This window comes from Phacochoerus africanus, chromosome 1 (genome assembly GCF_016906955.1).
Source record: "Phacochoerus africanus isolate WHEZ1 chromosome 1, ROS_Pafr_v1, whole genome shotgun sequence".
Lineage (NCBI taxonomy): Eukaryota > Metazoa > Chordata > Mammalia > Artiodactyla > Suidae > Phacochoerus > Phacochoerus africanus.
The window spans coordinates 61,181,896-61,206,056 of NC_062544.1; the positions used below are offsets into that span (position 1 = coordinate 61,181,896).

General features: G+C 42.9%; 1 protein-coding gene and 1 long non-coding RNA gene across 3 annotated transcripts in view; one reads left to right on the forward strand and one right to left on the reverse strand.

Annotated features, from left to right (window-relative positions):
• Positions 1 to 21,873, forward strand: part of LOC125119908 (uncharacterized) — a 109,991-nt gene extending 88,118 nt beyond the window's left edge. The window contains exons 3-4 of the long non-coding RNA XR_007133210.1: positions 21,222 to 21,273; positions 21,525 to 21,873. This is a non-coding gene — a long non-coding RNA (uncharacterized LOC125119908). The remainder of the gene's footprint in view (positions 1 to 21,221; positions 21,274 to 21,524) is intronic.
• Positions 13,472 to 24,161, reverse strand: part of NPR3 (natriuretic peptide receptor 3) — an 84,318-nt gene continuing 73,628 nt past the window's right edge. Inside the window, exons 5-8 of one of the 2 annotated variants that reach the window (XM_047767462.1) lie at positions 21,493 to 21,587; positions 18,562 to 18,697; positions 16,715 to 16,802; positions 13,472 to 15,723 (exon numbers count right to left, since the gene is read on the reverse strand). In XM_047767462.1, the coding sequence (XP_047623418.1) occupies positions 15,612 to 15,723; positions 16,715 to 16,802; positions 18,562 to 18,697; positions 21,493 to 21,587 (431 nt within the window). In that variant the 3' untranslated portion in view covers positions 13,472 to 15,611. The remainder of the gene's footprint in view (positions 15,724 to 16,714; positions 16,803 to 18,561; positions 18,698 to 21,492; positions 21,588 to 24,161) is intronic. The other variant, XM_047767468.1, reaches the window with a different exon arrangement.

The window sequence follows — 24,161 nt, forward strand, 5'->3', positions numbered from 1 at the left end:
AGAGGTAACAAGAGAGGGTCTGTCAGCTGTGCAATTACTTTGTTTTGGCAGGATACTTTGGAGTCAAGAAAACATTGGCTGGAGTTCAAGGCCAAGATTTTGGATCAGCTGCCACCATAATTTTTCAGAAATGTGATGACTGTTCCTCAAGAAATAGTTTCCTAAGTAGGCTGCAGGAATGTCTCCTGTACATGTTCAAATGGGATTTAAAGAATGACACCCTGGGGGACCTACCAGTATAACCGAGTTACTATGGGCTTCTCAAGTCCAGGTCACATCAGGAATCCTCCTTACCAAATGGAATGAAAGAATTAGTGATTTTCATTGACACAGGCCATGCTTGGACTTTGTGTCTTCTACGTGGTCTATGAGAACAGCGTTATAAAATCTGTCGAGGTTACCCAGATAGAGCTTCTCTCTTCGAGGTCTGTGGTCAGCTAACAGTGTAAGCTTCCTACGCTTCTCTGTATCCCCTTTGGACATAATGATAGTAAAGAGGAGAGTCACGTGAACATCAAAATGGCCCCAACCCTCCAGAGGGCCACTGGATGTAGTCTTTCTTGCCTATTCACAGTCCCTCATTTGTAAGGCAGAAAGGATCACTCACACTTTAAATGTTCAAGGGGTCATTGTAATTTGAATACCCAAGTCTATGGCTTGGTTTGAAGAACGTTCCCTGCTCTTTTTTATTTAGCTTAACATCACATCTAGATAAACACTCTTTTAACACTGTATATTGTGCTGGTCAACAGAAACATTAACAATGTGCCCGAGTTCCTAAGATAGAAAAGAAGATAAAGTTTGGGTGGTGGGAGGTCGAGAATGAATATTGAGAATTGGATATGGAGTCAGAAATACCATTATGGGCAGTTCCCGTCGCAGCTCAGTGGTTAACGAATCCGACTAGGAACCATGAGGTTGCAAGTTCTATCCCTGGCCTTGCTCAGTGGGTTAAGGATCTGGTGTTGCCATGAGCTGTGGTGTAGGCTGCAGACACGGCTTGGATCCCATGTTGCTGTGGCTCTGGCGTAGGCCAGCGGCTACAGCTCCGATTAGACCCCTAGCCTGGGAACTTCTATATGCTGCTGGAGCGGCCCTAGAAAAGGCAAAAAGACAAAAGAAAGAAAAATGCCATTATGGAAGCATAGCTGATGTTCATGGGGGCACTGTGCATGTGTGGCAATGAGGGCACAGTCCTTTGAGGCAGTAGCTGGGCCATGCAGGTAATCACCTGAAAATTAATTTATTATCAGTTAATACATTTGTTGTATTGATTTTATAGAAGTAAAATTAAGCATATTAAAAACAGTTTGCTCTATCAGAGATTTAAAAAAGATGGTGGCCTGTCTCTGAGAGTTTATGTAGTTCACATGAATGATTTCCAAGGTGGAGGCTGATGGTGGACTTCTCATTCTGTTTAGGAAATTCTACTCATTACTCTTGGGGAAACCTGTTAAAAAGTTCTGTGCTCTGCTATGAGCGTGCTTAGATAGTTTCTACATTATAAATATAATATTAAAAGTGTCACAAGAGGGTGTTATGCAAATGATATGGCCTGAGCTCTTACTTGGACAGCCTACCATATTTCCATTACTTTGAATTGAATTTTTATTTTCTATATTTTCTATCATGTTCCCAACTTTATCATGTGTGCCACATGGTGTGCGTACGTTTAGGAGGGGGTTGGGGGCCGGAGTCTAAATGATTCAACAGTAGAGCTCCCAATTACAGATTCCTAGTGATTCTCATCCTTTTGTGTCATTCTCCGCTTTCCATCCCCCAATTCACAATGCATACACAAACCTTAAAATACTGAAGATTTCTTGTGAGACAATAATTTGGGAATATTAGCTGAGGCCACAAAAACATTTTCCTCTTTGAAGGATTTCTGTTACAGGAATCAAAATCTTTGATCTGTTGGCAAACCTTTAGGGCACAACTCTCTCCAGGGCTGTTATTCAGCTGGGGTTTCATCCACATTCAGCATTCTGTCTAGGGTCTGAGGTGTCTCATCTGCTAGTCTAAAAAAGAGCACTAGATTTTCTTTTTTTCTTTTTTTTTTTTTTTTTAATTTTCCCACTGTACAGCAAGGGGGTCAGGTTATCCTTACATGTACACATTACAATTACATTTTTCCCCCAGCCTTTCTTCTGTTGCAACATGAGTATCTAGACAAAGTTCTCAATGCTATTCAGCAGGATCTCCTTGTAAATCTATTCTAAGTTGTGTCTGTTAACCCCAAGCTCCCGATCCCTCCCGCTCCCTCCCCCTCCCATCAGGCAGCCACAAGTCTCTTCTCCAAGTCCATGATTTTCTTTTCTAAGGAGATGTTCATTTGTGCTGGATATTAGATTCCAGTTATAAGTGATATCATATGGTATTTGTCTTTGTCTTTCTGGCTCATTTCACTCAGGATGAGAGTCTCTAGCTCCATCCATGTTGCTGCAAATGGCATTATGTCATTCTTTTTTATGGCTGAGTAGTATTCCATTGTGTATATATACCACATCTTCCTGATCCAATCATCTGTTGATGGACATTTGGGTTGTTTCCATGTCTTGGCTATTGTGAATAGGAGCACTAGGTTTTCGAAAACCTGGGCTCAAGATCTGAGTTTACTGTTTATCAGCTGGGTTCAGGTGAGGTCTTGAACAGATCATTTAACTTCTCAGAACATCAATTCCCTTATCTGTGAAGGAGAATTGGCATTGATGGGTTGAGTTCTGGGTTCAGCTAATAGGAAGAGGAGCGTGGCGGACAGTGGTATGCTGGTAAGCACTTAACAACCAGGTCTCTGAAGGGAACATGCTGTGACATGTAGTGTTTGTTGGTTTCCATGGTGTAAATACTGGTACCATGGCCCATATCAAGCTACAGGTGCGAAGATGCAGAATGTGCAGCTAGGAAGAGAAATACTGTAGCAAGCACATCCTTATTTTGTATTTCTGCACAGATGCCTTACAGATCAAGTAAAGTAAATGACCTCAAATGCATAGAGAGTAGGAAAAATGTAGTAATTAGAAAGTGATAGTTTGAGTATTTATTACCTTTGTCCTTAATAAAATTAATTGTATGTTTGTACGATTTAGTTTTTAATGATGGCTTTGCTTACCAGCTCACAAAGTTCCTGAAAATGTATAAATTGTTCTCACAAGCCGGTAGGAGCCAGCTCCAGCACACCACCTGTGGGTTCCTATTATATGACAGGGATGAACCAGAGAATGGCAATTAATTCTTAAATAAAATCTAAGAATGGCTTTGAGCCATGGCTTACTTGAATGAGAAGATACAGGATCTTGGATTGGTAGAAATGAGAATAAAATGCAAAGAAGCATCTGCAGTGATATGTAGGCCTTGGACATCGGGCTGTCCTTTCTTCTCTGAAGTCAAAGCAGCTAAGTTTTAAAAGGCTTAAAGTAAGAGGGAAAAGGGGGGCTAGTGTGATGGTTTGGAAGAACACAGTCCGTGGAGGCCTCCAAAGTCGTGTTGAATTACTGTCACTATCCATATTGTTGTTATTATAATAAGCTAATGAGTAGTGATCTGTCTCAGTTAGAAGCTGCTTGTAAAGTAGCTAAAAGCTCAACATTGGAGACTTTTTGAGAAACAGCTATGAAAGCTTTGGAGGAGGGAAACTGTGAAATATCTCAGTCAGAGGTGTTTGTTCTGCCAAAAGTTTGGGTTTGAAAATGGCTTGTTAATCATTCAGTTAGTCAGAATATGAGCCATCTCTCAAAGGAGGACAAAGAGAAAACTATTAGGAATCTGGGCTGTGATACGGGTTTTGCGTGGCCCCTAAAAGAATCAGCCAGCAGGGTTTTACTCAGCAGTTATCTCTGAGCTCCTCAGATACAAAAAAAGGGGGGAAGCCTGGCCCAGAAGACAAGGTATAGTCTCACATTACAGTGAATAAATAAGCCGACATTGTGTAGTTCCATCAGACAACAGACTATGATTCTAGACTGGTGGATTTCACGAATTTCAGCCATTATTGGCCAATTTTTATTTTGTCTAATAAAGACATAAAAAACCCACTACTATTATCACTACCATATTATAATAGAAAAGGTATTTTCACAACTCAGACGCAAAATCACTGTTAGAATCACAGGAACAGAGCCAGCGCTTTAAATATTGAATCAACTTGTGTTTGTGAACATTTCCCCATCATTTGTCCTAATTTTCCTTATTTCAGCACAAACTGGTAAAACTCCTTGAATTGACACCTAGCTATAGAAGGTACTTGGGAACCTCTGAGCTCCAGTCCTACATTCTGCTATAAATGTTCAATCTTTTTCTGATCATCATGATTGTGATAGGGTAGGAGGTGACAGAGGATTAAAGATGGGTCTTTGAGGGTCTCGTAGGCCTACTTCCAATGAGGACAACCCTGAGTGCACCTATGGCATATTTCAGAGGGAGGAGAGCTTGGGTTCTGGAGCCATGTTTCCGACTTTTGGGCTGTGGCTCTGTCGTTTCCTGGCTGAGGAACCAGGCAAGATGTTTAAGCACTCTGTCTCAGAGGTGACGCTGTGCCAGCCTCCTCGGGCTGTGGTGGGCACTGCGTGAGATACAGGACTGGCAACAGACTTGGGCAGAGGGTCTGTGCTGCAGACACCCGCTATTGTAGATGCTCTGTCTCACACTTACAGTCTTCATCTTCACCTCAACGTCATCTATGAAACGAGGATGAGATTAGAAGGGTGCATATCTATCACAAGGACTATGCCAAAAAGACCCCATGGCCCCAATTTTTTGTTTTTATTTTTCTTTTTGGTCTTTTTAGGACTGCACCTGTGGCACATAGAGGTTCCCAGGCAAGGAGTTGAATCAGAGCTGTAGCTGCCAGCCTATGCCACAGCCACGGCAACGCCAGAACTGAGCCGCATCTGCGACCTACACCACAGCTCATGGCAACGCTGGATCATTAACCCACCCAGCGAGAGATCGAACCTGCGTCTTCATGGATGCTAGTCAGATTCATTTCCACTGCCCCACGATGGGAACTCCGGGGCCAGGCTTGGCAGCAGACATCCAAGAACTCGAAGTACTAAGTAAGGCTGCCTAATGATTTATTGTGCTCCAAATAAATTATTGAGCTTTTGCAGATGCCATCTGAACCCTACAAAGTAGTTATTATTCTCCTGATTGTTCAAAGGAGGAAACTGAGGCACAGAAAGGCCTATGGTTTGCTGGGCCCAACAACAAGTAAGTAGAAAAGCAGGGATTTAAGTTCTAGAGTTCTCCTTATTAGAGGCCATTTAAGAATATCCCAATTTTGGAGTTCCCATTATGGCTCAGCAATGGCAAACCTGACTAGTATCCATGAAGATGTGAGTTCGATCCCTGGCCTTGCTCAGTGGGCTAAGGATCCAGCGTTGCCATGGGCTGTGGTGTAGGTTGCAGACATGGCTTGGATCTGGCATTGCTGTGGCTATGGTGTATGTGGCAGCTGCAGCTCCAATTTGACCCCTAGCTTGGAACTTCCATATGCTGCAGTGTGGCCCTAAAAAGGAAAAAAAAAATGCCAATTTTAAGAAAATTTCACAAAACAGACACATTATGGAATGAGAGTTAACATGACAAAACTACATGGGGTCTCCAGTCTTTTTAGAAGTAATTCCTCTGGTGCAGGAAATATTTTATTTTGAATCATTTAATATTTGACAGAAATGATAAAGGAAGAGAAACAAATCTAAAGTGTTAAGGAATTCTTTGAAGACCAGCAACTTGGAAATGATGACATTGAAAATATAAGTAAGGTGGCAATATAAGAGATGGCGTAGGAGTTCCCACGGCGGTGCAGTGGGTTAAGAATCTGACTGCAGCAGCTCAGGTCACTGCAGAGGTGCAGGTTTGTCCCCAGACCCAGTGCAGTGGGTAAAAGGATCCAGAGTTGCTGTAGGTGTGGCATAGGTCGCATATGTGGCTAGGATTCAGTCCGAGAGAGGGAGGGGGAGAGAGAGAGAGGGTGGGGGGGAGAAGGAGAAGGGGAGAAGGAAGAAAAGAAAGAAGAGGTGGTACAAAGCTCCATGAGATTGTCCAGGTAGCTGTACTCACAGAGTTGGCAAGCCCCAAAGCCTGATGTAAATCAGTGAAGAAAACTGGGTGTAAGAGCATCAGGAATGTGAGAGTCTGGCAAACCAGAGAGCATTTGCCCATCCAAAAACATTCAAATTCCCTTTTTTTTTCTTTTATAAACACCAGCTGGCCAAATAAAACACATCTGCAGACCACCCATTCATAACCCCTGAGACAATAAATGCCACAAAATAAGGCAGAACCCATATGAGGTGAGGGTGAGGGGAGCTTATAGAGGAGATGGGATGTGACCTATAGATAAAGGAGACACCCAATTAGAAAGCAAAGGGAAAATAAATAAATGCATTAATTAATTAATTCCTGTTGCAGGCTCAGTGGTAACAAACCCGACTAGTATCCATTAGTACGTGGGTTCAATCCCTGGCCTTGCTCAGTGGGTTAAGGATCTGGCATTGCCATGAGCTATGGTGTAGGTACAGACACGGCTTGGATCCCACGTTGCTATGGCTATGGCACAGGTCGGCAGCTGTAGCTCTGATCCCATCCCTAGCCTGGGAACCTGCCTATGCCACACCTATGGCTCTAAAAAGAAAAAAAATAAATAAAAAAGAAAGCAAAGGGTTTTCCAGGTGGGAGGAAGAGCAAATAAAATGTCACTGGCAGGAAAGTGTGGGGACAGGTAAATCAGTTTGTATAAGTCGATTTCAGCACAATTTGACAGAAGTAGTGAGTAATAAGGTAATAAAGCAAGACTGAGTGTAGGGCTGTGAACACTAGGCACAGCATATGGAATGTGAGGAATGAGAGTCAAAAGTTACTGCACTAGAGAGTAACATTATCACAGCAGCATTTCAGGGAGACTGACATGGCAGTGGTGAGAAAAATGAGTTAAAAGAGGAGAGCTTAGAAATAAGTTAGGAGGCTGCTCCCTGCTAATTTTAAGGTGATAAGGGCTTTGTTTCGCGACCGTGAAAATGGAGAAGGAGAGGTGGATGGGAACCCATTGGATGGGAAGGTGAGGAAAAGCGCACGAGATCTACCATTAGAGACTGAACATGACCACAAGCTGCGGGATTCTGGTTTAGTGTGGTCGTTGATAAAGCCCACATTCTGATTTCAAACCCCAGCCCTGCCGCTTAGTAGCTGGGAGGCCTTGGGCAGGTTACATAGCCTCTCGTGCCTCAGTTCACACACCTCTAGTAAGGAGGGTGACCATTTTCGTAGGGGTGACATTCGGATCACCATATCCAGTTCCATAAATGAGCACATCTAAGGTGCTTAGCACAGTCTTGGCAAGTGGCGAGCTCTCCATACATACACCGTGATCGACCTGAGACAGGCCGGCTCTCTGGCTCCTTCCTCATTTTCCTTCTGAATAAAATGCTGAGAGTCATCATCAAGGGTATATGCTAAGACACCAGGTGGCAGGTTCTATTGCTGGATTTTTTCCTGAAAGCACAAAATACCTTTAGCAGCACCCAGGACACCCCCTCTGGGGGAGCACAGACTCTCCCACACACCTGGTGCTTCTCAAGCATTTTATGGTGCCAGTCCACCACATCCCCACCCCCTCGGTTCCCCCGCCACCACCAGAGGGTGCCCATCGCTGGCCACCCCGCAGAAGCATGTGGAGGAGGTGGCCAGCCTGGAATTCAGCCTCTCAAATCTGCCACACCAACCCTCTGCCTTGTCAGGCTTTCTGGAATCATGCTCTGTCTTTACATGGTCTCTGGGACCCCTAGGCGTCCCTGGGGTGGAGGAGAAGCCCCTGTGAGCACCAGGAACTTCATGGCTTTGATGAGGTCATTTTGCACCAGCCTGCGCAATTGCTGGTCTCTCTTGGCACACTGGAGTGGCAGTGGAATAAGAACCCCATTTGTCTACACTGGAAATCCCCACCCACCCACTAACACACTTATGCAATGTCTCTATTGCATATGGGACGAAATCCGAGCCTTCTCAGGGGAGACCTGGGTTGCAGGCGATGAGGGTCCTTCATGTCGTAGCAGGAGCAGGTGCTGCTAGTGGGCATTGCCAGGAGGACGCTGTCAGGGAGCAATCCTTAGGACCTGCTCAGCCAGGGCCTTAGAAAGTGGGACACCTGTGGCCTCTGAGACACCTCCACTCTGAGGGGAACCAGATTTGAATGAAACTGCTCAAACCCTCTGAGAGCTTCAGAGGCAGTGTGGCCAATTACTGTCCCCTCCTGGCCCTAATCTGGACCCTGTGGGTGGGTGGGGGTAGGACAGTGTATATAAAAAGGATCTCTTTCTCCTCATAGTCTCTCATTTCATCCTCTAAGAGGGCACAACTGGGTGTCATCAAGCCAAATTGTCTTGAAAGTCCTCAAAAATGGCCCACTGAAGATTTTGTCTCCTTGTCCGAGGAAATAGGAAAGTGTGGTAATTGTTCTATTGAATGCTTCACTCTGTGCTAATTTTGAGGTCCTCACAGTAGCCCGATGAGCATGGCCCTGTGACTATGCCCATTGCCACACAGGTGGCACAGCCACAAGGATCAGAGCCAGGCGATTAACCCCTGGAGCCTGGCTCCAGTGGCCTTATCTATGAAATGGGAATGATACGGCCTCTGCAGCTAATGATGGTCAGGGTTGCACAAAGCCTGCAAAAGGAATTGTTTCTCTTGATTCTAGTTTGATGCTAACAGATGGTTTATTAAATTGCTATTTTTTTTTAAGGCATGCAGCCATTGGTACCTCTCCCAATAGTAGCTGCTATTTAAGTCCAAATCAGAAGCCCATGATTTAGGGTTAGGGAGGGGCCCTAAATCAGTGACATTTGGTTCTTCCAGGGACACACCCCCCACTAGCCACAGTCATGAGGATCTTTGGCCTATTGTGCGATGCTGGACACACGTGAAGAAATTCAAAATGGGTAGGATGTGGAACGGAGAGATTCAGGGAGGCCATGGTCCCCAAAGTGATGTGGCAAAGTCTTGGAAATACCCTGGGTTGTGTACTGAATGTTTACATACTGCTTAAAGTCCATGTGTTGAAATCCAAACCCCTAGTGTGGCTGTATTTTGAGATGGGACCTCTTAGGAAGTAATTAAGGTTAAATGAGGTTATAAAGAGGGGGCCCATCATAGGATTAGTGTCCTTGTAAGAAGAGACACCGGAGAGCCCCCCGACCCTTTCTCTCTATGCACACACATACACACACAGAAAAGGCCATGTGAGGACACAGGAAAAAGGCAGCCATCTATCAGCCAGGAGGAAAACCGTCACCAGGAACCAAACCCTCCAGAACTGTGAGGAATAAATTTGTCATGTAAGCTCCCAGTCTGTAGTATTTTGTTACTGCAGCCTTAGTGGACTGAGACACCCTGTGTTTCCTGGAGGTTTCCTGGCCCCACCTTTCATTCCTGCCATGCCCACCCACATCCCCTCGCCCCCGCATTTCCACCCCAACTCCCACCCTGCTGCAGAATCCTCTCAAACACAGTGTGAGTGGCATTGCAGTATTGCCAGGGGCCCTCACTGGCAGTGGCCACAGCAGCAGCAGGCCCTGGGGCACCCTGACCCAATCAAAAAATCATAAGAATCACTATGCATTTCTTGGGCTTAAAATACATCACCACTAACTTCCCAGAGAGGGAGGCAACTTTTTACAAATCAGAGGCACCCAGAGCACCTCGAGGCTCTAGCCTTGCTTGGTCCACTAGAACCTGAGGAGCTCTTCAGGATGACAAAGCTGACCTCTGCAGAGTGGGCAGGGGACACAAATGAGAGTCAACAAGGCCACCATGTAGCTCTGCTTCTCAGGATACAGAGACTCAGGATAATATCCTTCCTGAAGTTTTCTTCCCTCCCCTGACAATCCAAGGTTTACTTCTCATTTTAAATAATATATTCTTTCCTTCTTTCTGCAAATTTCCCTTTTCTGGGAAGAAATTTCTTGAGTTCTTTCATGGGTATCAATCAAACAGCACAATTCATCACACCTGCTAATTGATCTTTTACTTCAGCTGATCCTAGAAGAACAGAAAGTCATCAGAGACTATGGATATGTGCAGTTTATGTTGGTTGAATCATAAACAGGAAAGGGTTTCTGTGGGATGTATTTTTTTAATGAGAACACATTGTTATACTGTGAGCATGTGGCATTCTTGCTTAACAGAAACATTTACAAGAACACATACACATTTCTATCCAAACACCAAATAAAGTAGATATCTTAAATGACCAGTTTGCACCAGAAATAAAATACATTATACAAAACAGGGGTTATATCCACAGTTATTAATTCTCATTTTCTACATAAAACAATAAATTAAATCACATTATATGCAGATAGTTCTACTTACATTAGAATAATAAACTGTACTGTAGCTCGTGCAGCTTTTACTTTTTTCTACCTGACTCATGGTAGCTGTATTGTTCGGTAGATCTATATGCAAATTATCAATGAATAGTATGGCCCAGAAGATGAGGGCTGCAGAAGTAAATCCCCCACAGTGTCTGCACTGTGTCCTCTTGGATTGTTATTCACCATGCACAGGGAACAAAACTCAGATTTTCAGTGTCCCAGCAAAAAGGTCTGCAAACTCACAGCATCCCCACGCTGTTAAGGGTACCTCATTGCTGCCCTGTAAAACACACCACACTCAACATTTTAAGATTTTGGCAGTGAATAATAAATAGGACATCCTGTCTCTAAATCCAAATTTTCCTCTTTCTCAACCTTCTCTGCCCAGTTATTACGTGCCATGACAGCTTTGTTCTCCTAGCAAAGAAAAACTACTTTGGTAGCCTGTGTTGTGACTTGCACTGGTGAATGGGCCCTTTATTCCTTGCACCTAGAAACTGAGGTCTTAAAACACGTGAATCAAAGCAGTGCAGCATTTTTGCTAACTCTTAATTCTGCTTGTTCAAATATGTCGCCTAGGAATCATCCCACACCTGATATGTATACATTATTACAGCATATGGATTTTCACTTCTGAGACTCAACTCCCATTGAAACCCTCTCCCTGTATTTGAAGTAGCTTAAAATATGAACATTAATAGCATCAGCTGGTTTAGAATTGCTTTGCCTTTGGTATGAATTAATATTAGTGGTTAATGAGAAATTCAAACAAACTCCAATCCACAACCTTTTGAAAGTCCTTTTAATCCTAGAGCCTAGCTATGGGGGGTTATACCTGCAAGAGACATGCGTGAGACCGGCAAGCTGAAAACCAGAGCCAGGTTTGCTGTAGTATATGCACATCACAGGCTTGAACTGCCCAGACAGCATGTGGTCAAGTTAGGTAAAGGTTCTGATCAGAAGCCAGCTACATTCTTCCAGCCAGCATGCTGTCTTCTTTCCCTGTCAGGAGGTATGGAGGATCTGCTCCCAAACATCTGAGCCCTGCATGAGCAAGATGCTCATGCATCTTTGGAGCTGCAGTGGACACTGGGAAGGGGCTGGGGAGGAAGGGGTGGTAAAGATGACAGCAGCTGGCAACACTACCCTCTTCTGTTTCTTTTGGAAGGGCCTGATCTTGATTTTTTTTTTTTAATTTTTCAAATATCTTTAATGTCCCGCTTAATAGAAAACAATTGGATTCTGATATCTGCTTCTGCATTGTGTATTGTGAAATGTTATTTTGGTTGAAGTACCTGAAGAAAGTCTGGCCTCACACATATAAGCAGTTATACTATAGGGGTATATTTTATCATCTCTTTAGAGAAATGTTGTTGATCCTGATTCTTCTTGCTGAGTGTAGCCCATGCTTCTTGCAGAAGAACGAAATTATGGGTTATTCTGTCTTTCTAAAGATCCAGAAAGGAACAGATCCCTCTCAACAGCACCATCTCATTCTCTATGTTTCCACACTACACCCAAAACATATTCCGTGTTTGTAGATAGTTTTAGCTTTTCCCACTGAAGAAGAAGTTCAGCTCATTTTCAGCTTCCTTACGAAGCACTGAACCACAAGGCACAACTAAACAAAACCTAAGAAATGTAGATTGAGGGACCAATTTAGCAAAACACCATTTTGCTAGTTTTGCTTGGTGTTTGGCGTTATGACAGCATCCACTCAGGATCTGAATGCTTCACGTCCCAAGAAACATAGGTATGCATTCCTTTCAGTTTATAAACCCTCCCCTAATTCCAGTGACATAACATTCTATTTGGTCTCCAAAAGAGACTTCCACAAACAGCCACTTTATGCTCCCTCACAAGGAGGTGCTAGACCTAATCTGAATTCCTGTCTTTGTCTGTATCAGGTCTATACAATGGCCTCAATGTCACGGTTAGTGGCGAATCTTACATTCCCCAAATCAGGGAAAACCAGAAGGAAAGCGGTTGGTTAGGGGCACAAAGGGCACAGGGGCCTTGAATAAGTGAATGATTCCAGGAGCCAGATGGAGAAGTGATTGATATTCCAAAGCACCAAGTCTTTGAATTTAAGGAAGAGGAGAAAAAGAGGCATTGTCTTTCTATCTCTTTCTCCCCTCCCTCCATTAAATAGAACTTCTGAAATGTAAAGAACCACTTTAAAGCCTGTGGAACCTTTGTCTGAGGTTCAGGAAAGGACAAGCTGATGGTCCTTCTGAGAAATGTACTGTTTACAGGGACTTCCTTGTAGAGCTTGTGGTCATCCTGGAGGAAGACATACAGTCTATACAGAAAGTTCTTCCTCAATAGAAGTGATCGCCTGGTGAAAGCTTTCATTTCTGAGTGCAGAAAAGAAAAAAAACCTAAGAAGATGATGATGATGACCATAAAACCTATATTTATTTCCCACACCAAGAGTATACACAAAAAGTATATACTCACTTTGACCTGTATCAGCGTCAACTTATGTTTGGCGAGATGAGAAAGTACTGATAAAGAATCCCTTTTGAAATCTGAACACTCTGGACTTCAGGGTAATAATTTATAGAAGGATTTAAAAGCCAAAGTCCTACTTCTTTTACTATATGGTATGTGGCTACTGGTGAAGTATGAATGACTAATTGTCAAAGATGTCAGCAGTTAGAAACTTAAATCCCAAGAAGTCTTAACCTTGGGCCAAACACCTACTCTTTTAGCAAAGGTTTCCCAACTTAAGGGAGTTTTCAAATTTCAGTAGAGTTTTGGTAACTCATATGATGATTTCAAAGAAGAAAGGATAGACAACAGACATGTAAATAGTCAATCTTAAGAACCTCAGAATCGCTTTAAGATTGGAAGAGAATGGCATCCACAAATCAAAAACCTCTGGATTTGCTCTACCATTTTTAAAAGACTAAATTTAAATTTTTAAGATTTTTTTCTGGGGATTTAATATTAAGTTTAGAACTCTTCCTCTACCTAAAGTAGAAATAAAAGATATTTGCTTTAAAAACATTAAGAATTAATGGGCCCCTATATAAAAGGTTGGAAATGTTTCTTCCCAAAGACTGCATGCAACCAGGTAGAGTGTTTTTCCCCTGTAATAAGCACACAAGTTCAAAACTTTAATGTTTTTTACAAGCATAAGATAGTAGAAAATGAACATCTCTAAAATATATGGAAAAATTAAAATGACAGTGAAATAAGCTCTCAACTCACGAAAATAAGAGGGAGGCAAACCTCACACTGATGTTTTCACTCTGAGTCCTGAGATGTTAAATGCTTTGCTTTCCTGGATTTTACTTCCCAGACTCTCTTCCTACATTAGAATTGCTGGAGCTTGCCTTTCTTGCCTTCTTTTTCCGTCCTGTTTTGAATTTGGCACTTTTTCCTTTGCACCCAGCATGGAGAATGACAGCCTAGCTCCTTCAGTTGATCAGAGTTCATTGTTTTATCATGTTCTCCAGCTGCCCACATTCCATTTTTAAACAATAGAGGGGGAATGTGCCTCACGTAGAAATAATCCGTTCACTTTGACTGGCGTGATGGAGGCAGACTCCTCCAGAAAGCAAGCTCGGGCCAACTTGCAGGACACGCAGCTTTCACTTACTCTGCCTCCACCTGTGTGACCCACAGCCTCCATCACTACCAAGGAATCATTCAAATTCCTATATTTCCTTATTTTCTTAAACTCCTCTATTTTCCTCCTATAGATGTCCTTTAGACGTTAAGATAATTTTTAAAACTATTTTCCAGATGCTCAGGCATTATTAATGAAAGACCCTCACAATATCATTTTAAGATGGTACACTGATCTGGCATCTCCCCAATCTTCCCTCACTGTCTGTTTTCTCCACAAATTATACATGACAGTGGCAACCTGAGTTTAAACCTATGTGAAGAGCACTGGGTGCAAAGTAGAGATTCAGTAAGTACTTATTAAACCTCGTCCAAACGCCTCATAGCCATACCCAAGCCCCCATTACACGGGTTTTTAGTGGATGGTTGCAAAGCTCTGTGGAGTTTACTGAAAGGGACTATAATAGCTATTTGGAATCCTTATTTAAACCAAAATTATCATTGTGAATTTTGGTAAAATGTCTTGTATGCATTTATTAAATTTAGCATTTCTGTGATTCAAGTTCTAACTCCATAAAGTTCTTCTTAAAAAAAAGGGCTGTCTCTTTATAAAACCCGACTTAATCCTAATAAATTTCATCCTTGATCATTTGATACTCATCATTTGGCCAGAACTGGAAAGAATCTATCTCAAAGATAATACCTTTAAAACACGTAAATGGATGTACTCCTGTAGATTCTATACTATGAATACATTTCTAGATCTCTGTAGTTAAAGCAGCAATTAGTATTAGGCTATGGCCAAGGCGAAGAGGAAAACAGAGAAAAAGAAAGGCATCTTTCATCATTATTGGTTTGTTGTACACTTTACCTATGCTTTTAAAATATAAGTGAAATTTAATCTTTGAAATGAAAAAATAGACACATTTTCTAATAGCAAAATATAAGACTAAAATACTTAAAAATAAAACGTTAGTGTGAAATAGGGCTTTTTATATTTTTTAAAAAATGAAACATTTTAGATTTGCTTTTCTTGCATAAATCCTCTTATCTCATTAGTTACAACTCTCCAGAGTAGCTTTTATGAGATGCTGAAGGAGACAGGAAGGAAATTCCTTTTTGAGATATGAGGTCAGGACCTGAATATACACACTGGACAGAGCAGTTCTCAACCTCAGATCTGTCCACCAGTGCTAGAGAAAGGAACGCTGTCTTTCTAATCTTGAGATTTTTCATCACATTTTCTTCTTCTTAGGGTTAAATTCTTTCTAAGAATATTCTACTTGCAAAAATTATTTTATTCTAGCTATAAAACATTTCATTTAAGAAAAACACATGTTATATCCTTGTGTGAAATGCCCCCCAAAGCCATCAAGATATGGAGACATCAGACTTTCAAAACATAAGTCTAATCATATGCCCTTGAAAACAGTATGAACATTTAACAGAGTGACATTATATTCTTATATTTGTTTGTCATGAGATGAAAGGCTGGGAGGCATATGGTGATTAATAATAGTTCCTGAGCTTCTAAAGAAATTTAACAACGAAATGACTAACTGCTTAAAAGAATGAGTTCTTCGGGATTGCCCCTTCTGTTCCATTGATGTCTTTCATCCCATCTATCTCCTTAAAGAATCTCAAGCCAAAAGAACAGACTTCCTTTTAAGCCACCGAAAAATGGGATCTGATGGAATCTTCCCGTAACTCCCGGTGTTTTCCGATGTTACTCTCTTCTTGCTGGTTTCGCCTCTCAATGGTTATTCTGTATTTCTTCCTGGGTAAAGAGAAAGTGAACATAGTAATAAAACCTCACTTGGCTCCAAAATACTATGGTTTCTCTTACAAAGAATGCCCTCAAGGGACATCTGGACTGGAGTTGATAAATGAGAAGTGACAGAATATGAAACCCTGGTCAAAGATTAAAGTAGTATGCCTCAAGGCATTATGCCCTTATTCAAGGAGGACAATTGGCCCGCTTTCCCAGATGCCATAGAACAAGCCTTCCCCTTCTTCCCTGGGCACTTTGTGGGTTAAGCCGTGTCTACTTTGCCACAGAAGCTCTCCCCAACTCTCACGACATGCCCTAGATAAAGATCAGATGCAGCAGTGTACAGGAATACAGTTGTTCCCACAAAGAGTCACAGATACCCGGAGTTACATTTCCATGCAGAAATGAAAAATCTTAATGACTTAAGAAGAAGCCACAAATTCAACCACCAAAGATTACAAAGGAATGGACAGCCCTCCAGATGCAAAACTATCAGTGTCTGGAACACATAAATATTACAACTTTACAAGACTTGAGCCATAACCACAGTGGTAGCCAGGCATGTGTGTTCTCAACCACTGAGCACAGACCAGCCTGAGAACATGGGCTGCTCAGAGCCACTCCCTCCTCTATAGAAGGTGAAGCCAGCATCTCTTTCTGAATTGGAGGAAGCCTGAGAATGGGGAAGTTGATTTCCCCTTTGTCCAGATTCCCTCTCCGCTTAGGCATGTGGTGGGTGGTAGGAATCCAGGTCAGAATATTTGTGAGCAGAGGATAGCGGTGGCTCTGTGGCACACAGGGGGAGGCACTAGAAACCCCTGACCCCCACTTCCTAATACGCTAACCCACTGGCCCCCAAGCCAGGGCCACACCAAAGGAATGGCTTAGCTCTTTCAACCGCCATGCTTTTTGGGGTAAGACCAAGATAGGGACAAGTCAGAAGTGACAAAGGCAATTAAGGAGAGTGAATTTTAAAACTTCATAAAGTGGTCCTAACCTGAAAAAGTAGAAGGCCATTAGCAAGCCAGCTCCTAGTAAGGCCCCCACAACAATTCCTGTCACTGCTGATTCTTCTAGGCCACCTGCTTGAAAAAGAAACATAGATAATCTGAGTTCATTTTGAGAAATAGTTCGAAATGCCTCATTCTGACTTTTCACTCATTGAAAGCTTTCATTCACTGGAAAGTGTTTAATTTCCCACCTGAGGCAAATTTTCCAATTTTCCTTTCATTTTAAGAAATATTTCCTAGGGGATCCTGTCTTTTGTGGAGCTGGTGGTGGTGATGGTTACAGTTGTGGTTCCGTTTTTGGTTTGGGGGTTTTCTACCAAGTGCAAAACCATCTGTATAAATGGTTTTTTAAAAATGAACTATGTATGTGCCCATGCCAAAGTTGAGCAGTAAAATGAATGCTATTTGCACTGTCACAGCATCTATGTTTTACAAGGGAGAAAAAAAGCATTTAAAAAAGCACTAGGTGGGAGTTCCCGCTGTGGTGAAACAGGATCTGATCCCTGGCCCCGGAACTCCATATGCCACAGGGAGGCCAAAAAATAAGGAAGGAAGGAAGACCTAGATGAACAAACTGTTACAAGAAAGTGAGCACAATGGAAATAAGGCACGTTCAAGAAGGATTCGGGGAAAACTGGAAACAAGTTCCCGGATACACGGGCACTTCTGAGTTTACAGTCAGAGAGTCAACTGCACAGACTATGGGACTGACCCAGCACTTCTCATTTTCACAGATGGGTGGTGACACTTCCAAGTGCTGGAAGATTTGGTGAAAAATTCATTGGGTTAATGTTCTGTTTTTAGATGTTCTCTCACCAAAGTTAGAGTTTCAAGTCAAATATCTTATATAGCTTTGTGAAAATGTGAGAAACAATTTGAAACAATCAAGTTCAGTAGTGTCCCAGTTATTATATAAAAATGATAAACAGCCAACTTGTGGAGAAAGAGTTTAGGCCACAGTCTTTAATGCATTTTGAAGGCATATTGAATCCTCAAAACTGTACTAAGAATTGGGTACCTTTCTTCCATTTTACATATAGGAAAACCGAGGCTTAAAGAAATAAAGGAACACTCCTCAGGTCACAAAACTAGTAAGTGACAAGAGTGGGATTTCACGTCAAGGCCCTGTAACTCCGGAGACTATGTTCTTGACACGTTTCTGACTTATTCCTTCCCACAGTTATTGCACAAACATAAATGCCTCAGTTCGAAGGCTGTTCCTAAAACATAAGGAGCACACATCTGTCAGCCTCAAGTGACCAACTGGCCTGAAAGGTCAATACTCACTTTGCTCTCCCTCAATAGCTTATCAAAAGGCCTTTCTAAAGCAATGGTTTCCAAACATTTTTCCACTTGTAAACTCCTTAAAAGAATGTCCACTTTCTTCTATATTTATGACAAGCTGCTCCTAAATAACAGATTTTATACTTATTTGCCAATTTGTAAATCTTTAGGTGTTTAAGGGACATTGTTTGCTTCTGAGGGGTATGAGAATAAATACAAACTTTAAAACAAGAGATGAGTAAGTGAGTGACACTAACTAGTATTTGATTAGTATTTGATGTTTTAATTTCCCCTAAAAGTGTAAGCCTCAAATACTAAAAGGTTTTAGTAAAAATAGGGAGAAGGCTTCTACTGCTTTGGAAAAGTGTGGAAGGAATGAAGGACCCAGAAGCCTCTGATGAAGGCAGTTGCCAGTTTGTGTATTGTCCCCATGGGTTTCATCACACCAGAAACAGAAATTCAGACTTTCAGAACAGCTCCTAAATAACCACTGCATTATCCTGATGCTACAGATGATAAAACACACAGCAAATTAAGGCTCTAAACTTACATGCTTTGCAAGGAGAGCTGTTTGTGTGCTCCACAATTCTGGTTTCATCTATTCTCAGCTTTAAAGGTCCCCAAGGATATTTGACATTCGGCCGCATTTCAAAACGACCTTCTTTTCCAAAGTAGTCACCAATAACCTATATAAAAGGGGAAAAAAACACCAACAAACAAACAAACAAAAACAAATATACCAACTGAAAGGTCAGAGTTACCTGTTTCCAAAGGGGGCACAGGTTGGGCTCCTTCACACTGACTGTAACAGTGTGTTTTGGAAGACTTTGTAAATCAAGATTTGCAGTCACCAGGAGTTCCTGTCGTGGCACAGTGGTTAACGAATCCGACTAGGAACCATGAGGTTGTGGGTTTGATCCCTGGCCTTGTTCAGTGGGTTAAGGATCCAGTGTTGCTGTGAGCTGTGGTGTAGGTAGCAGATAAGGCTCGGATCCCAAGTTGCTGTGGCTCTGGCGTAGGCCAGCGGCTACAGCTCCGATTAGACCCCTAGCCTGGGAACCTCCATATGCCACAGGAGCGGCCCAAGAAATAGCAAAAAGACAAAAAAAAAAAAATTATAGTCACCAAAGGTGCTCTTAAGGTGAGCATAATTTAGAGAGAACCAGCTCCAAGTGGCAGGGAATGGGGTTTTGCAGAAAGCAGTTGTCTCAGAAGGCCTGGAGTTCCCATGGTGGTGCAGTGGTTAACAATCCGACTAGGAACCATGAGGTTGTGGGTTCGATCCCTGGCCTCGCTCAGTGGGTTAAGGATCTGGCATTATCATGAGCTGTGGTGTAGGTTGCAGATGCGGCTCGGAACCCGCATTGCTGTGGCTCTGGTGTAGGCTGGCGGCTACAGCTCCGATTCGACCCCTAGCCTGGAAACCTCCATATGCTGTGGGAGTGGCCCAAGAAATGGCAAAAAAAAAAAAGGAAAAAAAAAGAAGAAGAAAAAGAAGAAGAAGAAGGCCTGGCTTTTCCCTTGCTTCTGGGAGCTGGTGCTGCTCCACCAACCCACCACAGAGCAGCTCGGGCTCAACCATTTGTCAGGCCCAGGTTACTTTGAAGAAGCGTGAGGTTAGGATCCATCCCACACCCAAGCTAAGCCTGTTACAGGGGCCCCCTCACACCACTCAATTATCTTAGCATATAATTCAAACATTAAAGAGCATCATTAGCAACTTCCCATTTCACCCTCCTCTGGCTGGAAGGCTGTTCCCCATCCTGACTTCAAGGGTTACACTCTCCTCTCTGATGAATTTATCCCATCTGGACATCCATTTCTAAGCTGCACTTCTTTGCAATTAGTTCTTGTGGCCCCTGATAAATCAGTATTCTTTTATGGCTCAGTTCAAGGTGCACCCATAGTTTCTGGTTTAAACGACTTTTTCATCAGCTACCTGAGCCCTGATCTAGAAGGACCTCTGCAGCCAGGCTCTCGGGATCACTTTCTCTCTCTTTTCCCCTCCCGTCTTTCTCCTGAAGGAGGCCCAGCAAGCTCTCACAGGCTATTTCACGTTGGAGTAAAAAGAATTCTAGGTAATCACCAAACTAAGCATCACTGGCATGTACTAAGCACTTAACACTTTCAGTCCTGAATCCTCACAAAACCCTCCCTGTAACAGGCTGCCACCATCCACCTTTCCCCAACACATGTGAGACCCAGCCCATCAAAAGGCAAAAATTCACACAGTAAATGTAGCAAGTGCCAGGTCCTCCCGGCTCGGCTATTCCCACAAAAGCCAAGTATCTGTGGACTGAGAGAAAACCAGCAAATCCCTTACGCCCCTGCGTCATGTGAAGTGTTACAGGAGCATCAAGCTGGAGGTGAGAGCCATCAGAGAACAGAGAGGAAGGAGCATTCTTGGACCCGAAACACTGCATATTTGTATAATCTTCATTTGACTATTTATCATGTAAAGTTAATTCATGCTTTTTTAAGCTCCATTTATCTGGTGCTTCCAATCACGGGAGGTCAGCAAGGAAGACATTATGATTTCCTCCTTGGTGCAAAGGAAGCTGAAGCAGAAAGCACGCACCCCAGTGTCAGACTCATCTTTGTGTCCAGGGCACTCTTCTTCTCTTCATGATGTTATTCTGCAACTCTGTCATCTATTTTTTTTCTCAACTGGAGTACAATGTTGTGGCTTTTTTTTTTTCTAATTGGACTTACAATGCTGTATTCGTTTCAGGTGTAAAGCAAAATGAATCAGTTTTACAAATACATATATCCATTCATTTTCAGATACTTTTCCCATATAGGTTATTACAGAATATTGAGTAGATTTTTGAAATACAAAAGCATGTCCAGTCTGTGACCACCTCCAACCAAAAAAAAAAAAAAAAATTTAGGAGTTCCTGTCATGGCTCAGTGGTTAATGAATCCGACTAGGAACCATGAGGTTGCGGGTTCGATCCCTGGCCTTGCTCAGTAGGTTGAGGATCTGGCATTGCCGTGATCTGTGGTGTAGGTCACAGACATGGCTCGGATCTGGCATTGCTGTGGCTCTGATGTAGGCTGGCGGCTACAGCTCCGATTCGACCCCTAGCCTGGGAACCTCCATATGCTGCGGGTGCGGCCCTAGAAAAGGCAAAAAGACAAAAAAAAATTATTTTTCAAATTTTAAGGGTGGGAATAAATATATAATTTCACTTTACATCTCTTATCCAGTGATGCTGACCTACATCTTAGGACTAAGGTGTGACTCTTGGCTACTTGAAAGGTAGGATTTCCCCACTTTGGATAAACATGGAACCCTTTCCCGAAGTCTTCCCCAATACCCTCAACTAGAAGGAAGCCCTCCTGGGAAAGTCCCCAGTGTTCAGCTCATTTTTATTTGGAGGCCACTTTGGGGATAGCTCTTTGGACACCAGGACAGATAGATTCCTTGCACTCTCAATAAGCAAAGGGGCAGCTTCGGACAGGGGTCACGCAGGCCTACCTCCTGAGTGCCCGCCTCTGTGTCGGTCATAGCAATCACAGAGAAGTCCCCATACCGGTCACCATTGGCATCTATGGACACCTTCCCGGCAATACCTAGAGGAAGAGATGTGGAGAATGCCAGCCAGTAAGTAACTTAAAATACCTCTGTCTGCCAACAAAAACAAGAAAATGAATTGACAGGATTTTTTAAACAAACTCATGCCACAGGGAATCTCATCAGACTCAGAGCATTTTTGTTGGCATTTGGAAAGACATTGTAATTTCATCTGTGTCTGCATTCCTAAATTCTTAACATTTCTCCATTTGAAAATGAAAAGAAAAAGAAACAAATGACCTTCTTTGGGGAATATGTTAAAGGAAAAAAAAAAAAAAGATTAAGGCTAATCCTGAAAGCAGTATGCTTATCCCAGAGCTTTATGTTAATTTAAAAACAACAACAGGAGTTCCCATTGTGGCTCAGCTGGTTAAGAACCTGACATAGTGTCCATGAGAATGCCGATTTGATCCCTGGCCTCGTTCAGTGAGAAGGATCCGGCATTGCCATAAGCTGCAGCATAGGTCACGGATGCGGCCCGGATCCAGGGTTGCTGTGGCTGCAGTGTAGGCTGGCAGCTGCAGCTCTAATTTGACGCCTAGCCTGGAAACTTCCATATGCCACAAGTGTGGCCCTAAAAATAAATAAATAAAATGTTATTAAAAATAAAAACAATGTTACAAAGGAAAACCCACTCCAGGACTGAGTGAATGTGCTTCCCTAGAGGCTCCCCAAATGTAGAGGAGAGCAGAGGGCCTGCCTCAGGGGTCCCTAGAGCCAGGAGCTAAAGGACAGCTGGTCTTATCCACTGTGTGCATTCATTCATTGTTGGGGGAGGGGGTGTTGGTGTTTGTTTTGTATTCTAGTTTTATCAAGATAAAACTGACATGCCTCCCTGCAGGAGTTTCAAGTATAAAGGTATGACTTGCATATATTTGTATTGAAATGGTTACCACCCATCATCTCATATAGATACAACAATTCACTTTTTTTTTTATCCAGATGTCTTCTGGGTGATTACTAAGTGCTGAATTTAATGCAGCAGCTGTGGCAAAGAGAAACTGGACCCAGTGTCTGCCCAGGAGAGAGAGGCAGCCTGGACTAGGGATTCATCTCGTTGGCACTGGACTCTGCCAGCTGGCATCTGAATCCCAGCTTTTGCATTTACTAGCTCTGTGACCTTGCCCCTGCGCCTCAGTCTCCAGGGCTGTGAAAGAGGCTTCATAGCAGTTCCCTGCCAGGAGGCTGTGGAAAAGATGAAGTGAGCTAAAAGAGGTGAAGTCCTTTCAACATGGGTTTTAAGGGAAGTGGGTTCTTTTCTTCTTTTGTTCTTACTACTGTCGCTCCGCCTGGAATCTGAGAGTGGACACCTGACTGGTCCCACACCGCTCAGAGGAGCTGGCACATCTCTTTGGAGGCTGGAGACTTCAGGAGGACTGGGTAAAAGAGCAGGTCTCTTACAGGAATGTGGGTGAGGCCTATGGACAGGCAACCAACAAGGTGTGGGAAGACTCTGGGCAGAAAGGCAGCCTTGTGAGCTGAAAGGAACCAAAGGGGCGATGAAGTTTAGGGGAGGCGGCCCACGTGTCTGGACAGGAGCAATGAGATGTAAGGTTGGACCAGCTGGAACAGGGTGGCCAGAGCCAGAGAAACTTGAGTGCCAAGCGAAGGACCAGAATTTGCTTTGGCTGGGAACAGTGGCTTACAGCAGCCAATCAATAAAAGCAAATACACACATATATAATTAGTTGATGTTAAATTTGTCTATATGGTAATTTTCATTAACTAAGAGAAGGCATATGTCAGCCCTATTCTCATTATTCGCTTGCTTCACTTTTTAGTGAAATTGGCACTTCTGCTGATTTGGTTCTCTCTGGAAGGAAAACGAATGTCTGGGAAAAGGGATCCCAAGGGAAAGTTCCATCCTCTAGTGTGGCTTGGAGAGGGCAAGTATTTGGGTTCACCATCCTTTGGGTTGTGGTTTGAAGGCCCACTGACTTTTCCAGACTTTGGTCTGCTTTGCCGGAAACAGAATGGAACTGCTGTTCATCCTGATTTTTTTTTTTTTGTCTTAACACGGACTGGTTACAAAAGATACGTCTATATCTCAAGCTAGCTTATCCTTGACAGCCTATACAACCTTTAATTAATAAATGTCATTTATTATGTCATTTAATAAATGTTCATTAATACATTTAATAAACTATATATATAACTATCCAAAATCATCTGTTCCTTTCAGAGGTGTTTATGATGATGTGTTCTGCTCAGTGTTTCGCGGAGGATTTCATAAGACATGGTGGCCCTAGTAATCCAAGACCTCATTACACTTTAAGCTATGACAGTTCTGCCAAGATGCCAAGAAATGGGGTGTGAACCCTCAGGGTGGCCGATTAGCAAGTGAGACTTCACCTAAGAGTACTGTACGTAAGGTGAGATTTTCAGGCTGAACAGCAGAATTTTCCTGTACATAAATAATGAGACTTTCCACCCTCATTTCTCTTGTCCTATAGTGGAGTTCAAGGTCTGAGTCACAGTCCTATTTACCTTGTCACTCTGACCTCTCACACAGAGAGGAAACTCACCTTCTTCCCAGGCCATTTATTGAAAGCCTCGAGCGTCAGTCACAGGTT